At 39.0% G+C, this 10,194-nt stretch overlaps 1 protein-coding gene across 1 annotated transcript; it reads left to right on the top strand.

Moving 5' to 3' along the window:
* Window positions 1-379: 379 nt before the first annotated feature.
* LOC120055755 (profilin-2-like) lies at window positions 380-7,088 on the top strand. Its single transcript, XM_039003700.1, has 3 exons — window positions 380-687; window positions 2,894-3,086; window positions 5,269-7,088. Exons 1-3 carry the CDS (start codon window positions 559-561, stop codon window positions 5,364-5,366), a joined length of 420 nt encoding a protein of 139 aa, XP_038859628.1. The 5' UTR covers window positions 380-558; the 3' UTR covers window positions 5,367-7,088.
* The last annotated feature ends 3,106 nt before the right edge of the window (window positions 7,089-10,194 follow it).

Genomic DNA, 10,194 nt, shown 5'->3' with positions numbered 1-10,194 from the left:
AAGATCCGACCCTTCATATGGGTCTCGAACCTGGGCAATTTACTAACCACTTCTTCCGTTAAAGAGATTGTAACGATCCCATAGGAAGGCAAGAGTTGTTACAATATTGTCTGAAATACAGAGGTCCTCAAAATCATGAAAGATGTTGCTTTACTGCAGCAGTGTTCTATAGACACTCACCCTGTCTATTCATTCCTCAATTTATCTCACAATATAGTTTCGAGAAGAATATTACACAAATCACATAAGTACTATAATCCAAAACGCTGCAAAACCGTGAGGACATTTTTTTTTAAATTATTTTGCCCCTTTAAGTATATAGTGCGAGTGAGCACATTGTGCGGAGGGATCTGATACTGACTACGCTCAGGCGCTGCATGATTACATTGGCTTTCTTTCCTGCCCGAGCCCAGACGTGTGTTAACGTTGAAGTGGGGGTAGCTATAGTTGGAGACACTAAATTGACCCGTAAGCAGTGCAACATTGGCTGTAAAGGACTTGTCCTAGAAACTACACATTTGAGTGCATAGGAAGCTGTATATTTTAACACATTCAAAAATGTCTTGGCAAAGCTACGTGGATAACCTGATGGCCGACGGCAGCTGTCAGGATTCCGCCATTGTTGGGTATACGGACGCCAAATACGTTTGGGCAGCACATGCCGGTGGTACTTTTAGCAACATAACGGTAAGAAATGAAAGGGAAAACAATTTTAATATATATAAATAATGAATGCCGCTAGTGGAAATTTGTCTGAATCAGAATGAATGCTGCCTGGGATAATCACAACCTCGCCGGACCTAGCAAAGAATGAGGTTGCTACCTAATGTTAGCCAGTTAACTAGTACAGTAGCTAGCTACCGTTAGCTAGCTAGCTTCACCGCATATCCCCGTTTGGCCAGCAAAGTCGACAAGTCAGCAAGCTAGTTTGCTATTGCTAACGTCAAATTGGTACACTGACTTGTTAGCCAATAATATTGAACGTAAACTGATGTGAATTTATCCAGGCAACTACTCGAATGCCAATTATGCAACATTTGCTGGCTGCTATCAATGTTAGGTAGCGTTATGTACAGTCTGCTTGCCGACGTTAGACACAATGAATGAGTGTCGTTGTCTGAAGCTAGCTAACCCACTACTAGGCTAGCTTAGCCAATAGCCAACTATCGTTAGTTGGCTAGGTAAGTAAATTGTTAAGACTTGTCTTGCCAACGTTAGTTAGTATACACGAATAAACAGTTGAGGCCGCTAGCTAACGTTAGTTGCTAACTAACGTTACTAGTTGTAAAGTTATTTGGCTAATAGCCAAGTTGGCTACCTAATGTTTCAGATTGGAGACGCTAGCCAGTAATTGTGCATATATTTCGACATTTTATAATATCTAACTAGCTGGATAAGTAAATGTAATTGGTAGTTAAGAAAATAGCTAGCTATCTAGCTGAAAGAATGCTCAAATCAGGACCAAGATGGCTGCTCCCCATGTCATCCACAATGGGTAAACTTGCTAAATACCTAGATAAGTTTGCAACTAGTTATTACATTTTGACACCAGATTAGCTAAATGCTGTACTACTTGCATATTATTCCTCAGGTGTAATCAAACCAACTGGTAATTCGTGTGTTAAAAACAGGCTCCCCAGAGCAAGAAGGGAAGGACCATCAGTGAATTTCAAAAAGAGTAAAACTACAAAATATATTCACATGTCACCAAATAATTAAAACACTGTTTTGCAATGAAGGTCTACAGTAGGCTCAACAGCGCTCTGTAGGGTAGCACCATGGTGTAGCTGGAGGACAGCTAGCTTCTGTTCTCTGGGTACATTGACTTCAATACAAAAACTAGGAGGCTCATGGTTCTTACCCCTTCCATAGAAATACACAGTAATTATGACAACTTCTGTAGGACGTCCTCCAACCAGTCAGCGCTCTTGTAGCATGAACTGACATGTTATCTACCCAATCAAAAGATCAGATAATAAATCTAGTACTGAAAGCATAAGCTACACGTAGCATTGCACAGTGCATAAAATGTGAGTAGTTGACTCAGAGAAAGACAATAGTTGAACAGTTTTGAACCAATTAATATCTTACATGAAGGAGAAGCAAGAGAGCTATGAAAGTGATCTGTATTTACATGTGATCAGGGGTGTAGTCATTCTGGTGGTGGGGGGGGGGGGGTCTTAAATGGTAGCAAACTAAATGGAGACTGGAATTTGTCCGATAGAAACTCGTTTGCAGTTCTTGGACTGATTACACCCTGGATTAGCTATATGCAGGCAAGAGTGCAAGGCGGATATTGAATGTGTCACTGTCTGTCACGTTTTCTTTCAACCTGTGTGCAGCTTCGTTGTGTACTTTTATGTTACATTGAACTGAATGACTAGAATATGACTGACAGACATACAATATGCTGTAATAAAAATATGGACATGCTCGTGAAGAAAAACAAATCTTCCCCCCTCATCTTAAACGTCACTGACCGCCACTGGTTCAAAAGTACTATTCATACTCCCCTTCAAGCTTCATAAATGAACAATCAATTTTGGCAAACATGAACACGCCTGTGATTACTACAGCTGTGTGTTATGAAAGGGTCTGGGTGGTGTAAAAAAAATCTAATCGATGCTTTTATTAATAAGTGGTGCCACACCCACCAATAAAATTAAGATTTGACTAAGACAGGTTGAGGTTTGCAGCTTTCTTAAAATAATAAAAGATCAATTGTGCATTAGAATACTTCTGTTGTGCTCTTTTTCAGCAGATACCGTCGCCCTTTAAAATATGACTTAAACCAAGATGAGCACCCCATTTCATAGAAGCTTTTCGTGGCACATGTCATTTCTAAATGTAACATGTCTGCATTAATTTTCTGTGTACTACCACTGTTTTTCAGCCTCAAGAAATTGATGTCCTCATTGGAAAGGACAGGACTAGTTTCTTCACCAACGGCATGGCCTTGGGTTCAAAGAAGTGCTCGGTCATCAGAGACAGTCTCCATAATGAAGGGGACTGGACAATGGACATCAGGACAAAGAGTCAAGGAGGAGAGCCAACATACAACATTACTGTAGGCAAAGCTGGCAAAGGTAAAGGGTGACAACTTTTTTTTTTACAGTGGTAAACAAAAAATGTCAGGTATTGCAACATTCTAGGATGTATCTGTGGTTATAACATACTCAAGTGTTGTCCTTAATCAATGCAAGCATCTTGCAGATTGTTGGTGGTTATTTATTCTCTAATGCTCTCTGTTCCCATATTAGTATATGCAGATTTTTTGGGTATAAAATACAAAAAACAGCAGAATATATATTATTGTTAGTCTGAGCATTAACTATTGCAGAGGGAAGGAAGTGTGCATTTGTTCAATTTAGACAATGGGTACAATTTAAGGTATGACATTGTAAGCCACAGCAGACAGAAATCGGAGAACTGTTAAATTTCCTCACTGGTCGGCAAGATGTGTCCATTGTGGCAAAGTTCATGTTACTTCCTTGGATCCATACTTTGTTTGAGAAATGCTAATGGTGCATTAGGCTTCATTCTATTTGGTGTATTGAGTTGAGGTTCAGAAATGGCATGAGAAAAGAAACAAGAAGCCAAGGTTTACCTACTAAGTCAATCTGCCTTTGTGGTCCTTAAGGCTTGCGCACATCGCACAGAACGTTGATCTAGAGTTCGTATGCCGATCGTTCAATGTGCTGTAGATTTCTGGCTCCTGACATTTTTTCACAGATGCTACATGTGAAATCGGTGTGCACTCGGGCTCACAAATTACATTGAGGCGCTAAGTGCTCTTGGTCAGCTAACTCTATTGGTGTGTCTGAGCCCTTACTCTGATCGTCTGTCATCACCTGAGTCTAATCATCAACTCTGAGGGTCTTTACCTTTGATTATTTTCTTAAGCTGCTCCATAACTATTTGGTGGTTGTCAACCTCACTAACATTTTAGCTGCATGCTTTGGGATGTCTGTTTAATACCTATATTTTTTCTAGCCATCTTGTCACTGGACAATAGCCTACAATGTCTCTTCACATTCTGGCACACTAGACTTGTATGCAAGCAGTATGGGTCTATAGCCTGCTTAATTTTGGATAAACTAGCAGTCCATTGACTTCTGTTTTCAAGTCGGTCTGTCACGTTTTGAAATGCTACATGAATTAATAATATTCTGGCTCGAAAAAAATTGGGCAAGATGGCGACAAGTGTTATGAAGAGAAATGGTAGGTGACTGTCCAATCTCCCTGTGACACTTTGCATCTAACATCACTAATAATCCTGACTCAGGTGCCAGTGAAGAAGTGGCTCTAAAAACACCACACACATCCCTCACCATTACTCTTCAGATGGAAGGTCGTGTGTGTAGTAAACCACGTGGTCTGTAGTGGTTATGATGACCCTGATAAAAGTAGCCTAATAAACCAGAGATTATACGAGCCTGGCCTGTGCCTCACATTGCATACACTCCTAAGGGGCAGAAATCTTTTTGACTTGCCTTTTTAGAGACAATTTGGCTTTTACCTGGTGTCTGTACAGTTGACCAGTTTCTAAAAACATGTGTCCTCCACATTTGCAAGTGTGAATTGAACTTGTATTCAGTAAACTTGTAAAGGATAGATTTGTCTCTGGAGTTACCAACTCTACTTGGTTTAATGTAAAGCTTTAGAGCTTATAGTAAATACTTTATTTGCTCCTACAAAAAGGATAAATCATACCGTAATAGTTGGCTGTCGTATTGTAGGTGTTTTGACCACTGACAAAGTTTTTATGGGTATTTCCCTGCAAGCATGCTCTTCCTGTAATGCAAAACAAGTAGCCATAACTTTATCTTCAGTTATGCCAACTGTACACCTCCATTTTGTTACTAACCTTTCCTTCACTTGACTACCTTTCCTTTAACCTCTTAATACTCTAAACTTTTCCCTTTTCCTTTCTTCTCTTTCAGTCTTGGTTCTTGTAATGGGCAAAGAAGGGGTCCACGGAGGTGGATTGAATAAGAAGGCATACTCAATGGCAAAATACTTGAGGGATTCGGGGTTCTAGTGTCACCAAGCTTGCTTAGTTAAAATTGAGGGACAAAAAGAAGAGAATAAATATTGCTTTTAAGATTTCTTCTGCAAACAGTCAAATGTCGTGGAAACTTTAATAGCAATGAAGAGTAATGGTCGTGGTGGGAACATCCTATGTCACTTTTATCCCCACTCTTAGTGGGGGGAAAAGACTATTTTCAATTTTGTTCATTTTTCTTTTTGTTTCCTTGTGTGCTCCAGCATTAGTTTTAGTCATGGGAAAGGAAGGGGTCCATGGCGGACAGCTCAACAAGAAAGCATTTACCATGGCTGAGTACTTGAGGAAGTCTGGATCTTGAAGCAGCCTCTACCCATCATCTTACTCACCTCCATTGTGTTGACAGTACTTTGAGGATTAGTTAGCAGACACATTGGTACTCTTCCCCAGTTTCATTTTTATGTACACCCTTTGTTTTATTTTTTGTTAATTCATGTTTTTTTTGTCCCTTTTCCTCACCATTCTTTCTCAGAGCATTAACACTATGTATCCTATTTCTGACACTAAAGTAAGAGCATGTTCATCAACAATGGTTGAAATGTATATTTACCAAAAGGGAAATGTGCAAAGAAATTCATAAAAATATAATAAAATGTGTACCAAATTTGGACTTGACTTGTATAAACAAATACTTAGCAATTGGAAAATGACATGAGGAAGCACACCTTAAATGGCGGCATCATTCGATGGTGCAGACAGTTTTGCATAGGAAAATGCCTTTTCAGAATTTTGAAGCGATGACCGTCTGGTGTGGTCTCCTTTCCTCAGCATGTCAGGGTTTGAAAGTTGCATGCATATCTTTTAGTATACAGAATTTCTCTTTCCTTGCCTTTCCCAAACCATTATATTCCATCCAGAAATGTTATTTTAATTCAGTCCTCCTTGAATTGTCATTTGATACATACATCATTAAGGTAAAGATTTCCTCCAGCATAGTCCTCTAAACATACTTTGAAACCCCTCAGCTGAGTCAGCCCACTATTTAGGTTTTTCATTTTTTCTTTAGGTTGCATTATCTTCCATCAAATGCTTTTGCTGTTGTAACTTGAATGTGGTCTTACAAGTCATTGATGTGGTGTTGGAATATTGTTTGAACGTAATGGCAGATAAGATCAGCATTGCTGAGTAAAAAAAAAAAATATTCCTCCCATGAACCTTCAATACGTCTTAAAGTGGACATTCCATCTTTGCAATAGCTCAGGCACATATCTAGGATATGCCAGCTCCTGCAATTTTATTTCACGCTGCTGACATTGCGCAGTGTATCTTCCCTACAAACCATGTTTTGGCAAGTTTTTGTTTTCCATAGGACCAATTGTCTGTCAGGGTGATTTTCAGAATAGCTTCAAACCATTGTGAAAGATTGTTGGCCTCATTTGTCAGTCATTAGACACTATACTTCAGATGGCTTTAAAACACTTACTGCTTCTTTAGATTACTTAGAAACTAATTGATTTACTGCTAATTTGTTAACTGATGAAATTGCAGTCTCATTTGACAACTGGTAATGAGTGTATTCTTAGTGAATGACTGTAAACCCAAGCTCTGCTGGGCAAAACTCTTTGAATGAGTTGCCTTGTGCTCTACTCATCAAAGATGTATCAGCAACTGTTAGCACACTACTTAACAGTATATTAAAAACAACATTGAAAGTGTTTACACTAAATTGATGGAAAATGGTGTTGGTTGGAATAAGAACACTAGTGAGTTGTCTTGTGAAAACTTTCAAAGAAAACTATCCTGTGCCATAACGTAGATCTGATCTGTTGCTACTGTGAGTTAGATTTTTAACTTCTGCCTCAGCAAGGACTATGGCACTCTCCTCCGGTGAAGGCTTTGTGGAATATGTCCAGAACTACACATTTCTCACTGATTTGTGATTTTTCTTTTCCCTATGCATTTGGATTCAGTCAAAGTTATTAAATATGCATTTTGATAAATGTTTGGGGAAAATGCCATAAATTGATAAATCACCTTGTTTACAGACAGATCAAATAAAAGTTATTCCAACCAGAACTGTCAACCTGTGTTCGTGCTTTATTTCCTGATAAAGTTCTGTTTGGTTTTAATCCATCTTTATAGTAAAAGTGCTCAAATAGAAATGTGGGGAAACATGCACGACTCTTTACAATATATGTTGTTTACACAGGCAGCCCAATTCTGATCTTATTACACTAATTGGTATTTTGACCAAAAGCTATTTTGCCAATAATTGGCCAGGCGTTCAGAATTGGGTTGCCTGTGTAAACAGCCTGAGAGGATTTTGTGTGAAAGCAATATTGCTTATGCCTGTCATGCAGGCTGTGTTTACACAGGCAGCCTAATTCAGTCTTAACCAATCACCAATCTTTACACATCAGGTATTTTTCAGAGCTGAGGGATATATTATGATTGAAGCTAAATCTAGTCTCTTTTTTTTAATAGCCAACTTCAGTTAGCTTCACATTCCAGCTCAGGGTTAATCTGCACTACGACGGTGGATATGTGAATATTGCTTGTCCGCCTGCCGCTAGGTAGCAGGCTTGTAACTGCGCGTGCATTTCATATGTGCAAGTCAAACGCTGAACTCTTGAGTCAATGCTGAAACATCAATCAATGGGAGAGTCTGTGCCACATTTGGACTTTGTGCTGAGATCAAAATGAAATAAAGTCATCTTGCAAATTCTGCAGGCTATGGTGTAAAATAGGCTTTTTGAGGTGCTCTCTTTGATTAACGTTAATGCTGTCTTTGGTGTGCTTATCGATGCACGAACACCTTCCCCACCCACTCACACAAGTTTTACTGTGCGTGAAGTTTTATGCGATAGGTATTTTAACATTATTTTTGAACAACAATTAATAAAATATTTAATCAGTCAAATTAAGGGGATGATGGCGCAATCTTTGCGAGAGTGAGAGAATATTTCATTGGACCTCAACTCGCAGCTCAGACACTTAATTCAGGATAAATTGAGTGACTGAGTTAACCTGCCTAGGAGCAGGTTCGTTCAGAGGATTCATTGCCATAGAAATGTACGTTGCTAAAAGGTGAGACACATTCGTGGTACTGGTTATCCCGTTGAACTCAGTTGACCACAGTTACCTTGATGATGGAAAATATTCTAAGCATGCACATCAAAGAAATACCACTAATTCATCATAGGCACATATTATCACAGTTGCTTTCACATGGATAGAAATGTAGGCTGTAATGTAGATAAGACATGCCTCGTGTAGAATAGGGAATTTTAGCTATATACAACAAATTCACCCTCCTGAATGTGACAAAGGTCATTTGATTAGAGACACCTGTGAATGGGAGTTCTGAAGTCTGGTCGGTAATTATCTTCAGCCCACAAGTAACCTTACAACTGTATAAGCCCAGAATCTGGTGACAGTGACCACCTTTACATGCACACCAATGTCCTGTTATTATTCGGGATACTCAAGTATTCTGTTTTTGAGTTGACGCATATTAACATCCTATCCCGTTTACAATGACCCAAATAAGCTTGTATCCCGGTTATGATAAACCCGGATAAGATGCCTGGGATATGCTGATCTTAAATGGTATACTGTGGCATGTGAACACCTTATCCTGTTTACTGTTGTTTTTTGCGGTCTGCGTGTACTCAGTTTCACATATCATGGGTGTTGTGTGATGGTGTTCTCATCGGAATCTCAAACCAATCACTTAAAAAAGTAGGATATACCTGCACATTTCGAGCCACCATAATTCCATAATTTATTTAGCTAATACACAGTATTGGACCTTACTGGCTTAGGCTACTTTCAACCCTAATTTAGATATGTTTCTGCTTATAATTTCATACATTTGGTAGGCCATTTGTTTGTCAACTATAGTTCGATACATGCAGCTTCTCTTCTGTCATAACTTGTTGCCCTGGCCTAGAAAACTAAGTAAATTAGTGCTGACAAGAATGTCTTACATCGATAGAATTAATGCATTCATAATCTAATTAACATTGGTAAAGTTGTCTGTTACGTTTAGGGACTGGGGAGAAAACCGAATAACTCCAAAACAGTGGAAAGATTGTTCCTGTGCAAAATGTCCAAATGTCATCAAATTTGACAGGTTTTAAAGAAATGAAAAGCTGATAAAACGATTAAACACGTTTCTGCTAAGACTTCAGTTTGTCTTGGGTGCATATTTTGTGGTTGAAATACTGTCTGCTTGCATAAGTGTCAAAGATAACACACTACACGCACATTCGCATTTTCTCAAGAGATGAAAGAAAGAAGTCCTACTTTCCTGGTCCCGAGACAAAATGAACATTTGTTGTATAATTTAACTTCAAGAAATGCATAATTCTACAGCAGTTAATATTATATTACGCTAGATGTGAGAGGTTATAGGCCTACAGTCAGTTACTATTCCATTTAACCCATATGAATTTAAATTAGGAATATTCTGTTTATTCATGGTACAGGGAGATAATCGTGCGTGGAATATCAAAGGTGCATGTGAAAAGCGTATCCTGAATAAGACCTTAAACGGCATATGAGCTACTATCTGGAATACGGTGCGCATGTAAACTTGGTCACAGAAAGAGACCGAAATACCTGAAAAAGTGGGAGGAGTGGTTGGGGAAATTCACTTCATCCATACTTTGATGAAGAGTCTCTACCTTCTCATGTAAAGTTCTGCTTTATGAGATCCTTCGTGCCCAAACCCCTTCAGTGTAATAATTGCAAAGGATTTGGTCATGTGGCAAGTGTATGCAGATGGGAAGAGTATTGAATGCCAGAGGAGGTCATATGCTGGTGAACATGTTCCTGAATTCCCAGATTGTCCTGTAAGGGTAAATGAAACAGAGTTAGGTGAGGATGGAGAACAATCCACACTTTTGGGGGGGGGGGGGGGGGGGATTTTTGATTGTTCTCCATCCTCCCCTGATTCAGAATGTACCATTTTCATGCCATGCTTGGTTCAATAGCTATTGATGAGAGAACCGAATATACAGTTGAAGTCGGTTTTCCTCCTTACTGGTTTGAGCCAATCAGTTGTGTTGTGACAAGACAGGGTGGTAGAGTTGAAGATGGAAGTTTACATACACCATAACCAAATACATTTAAACTCAGTTTTTCACAATTCCTGAAATTTAATCCTAGTAAAAATTCCCTGTCTT

Source organism: Salvelinus namaycush, chromosome 11 (assembly GCF_016432855.1).
Source record: "Salvelinus namaycush isolate Seneca chromosome 11, SaNama_1.0, whole genome shotgun sequence".
NCBI classification, from domain to species: Eukaryota; Metazoa; Chordata; class Actinopteri; order Salmoniformes; family Salmonidae; genus Salvelinus; species Salvelinus namaycush.
This window is presented reverse-complemented; position numbering and strand designations above follow the sequence as displayed.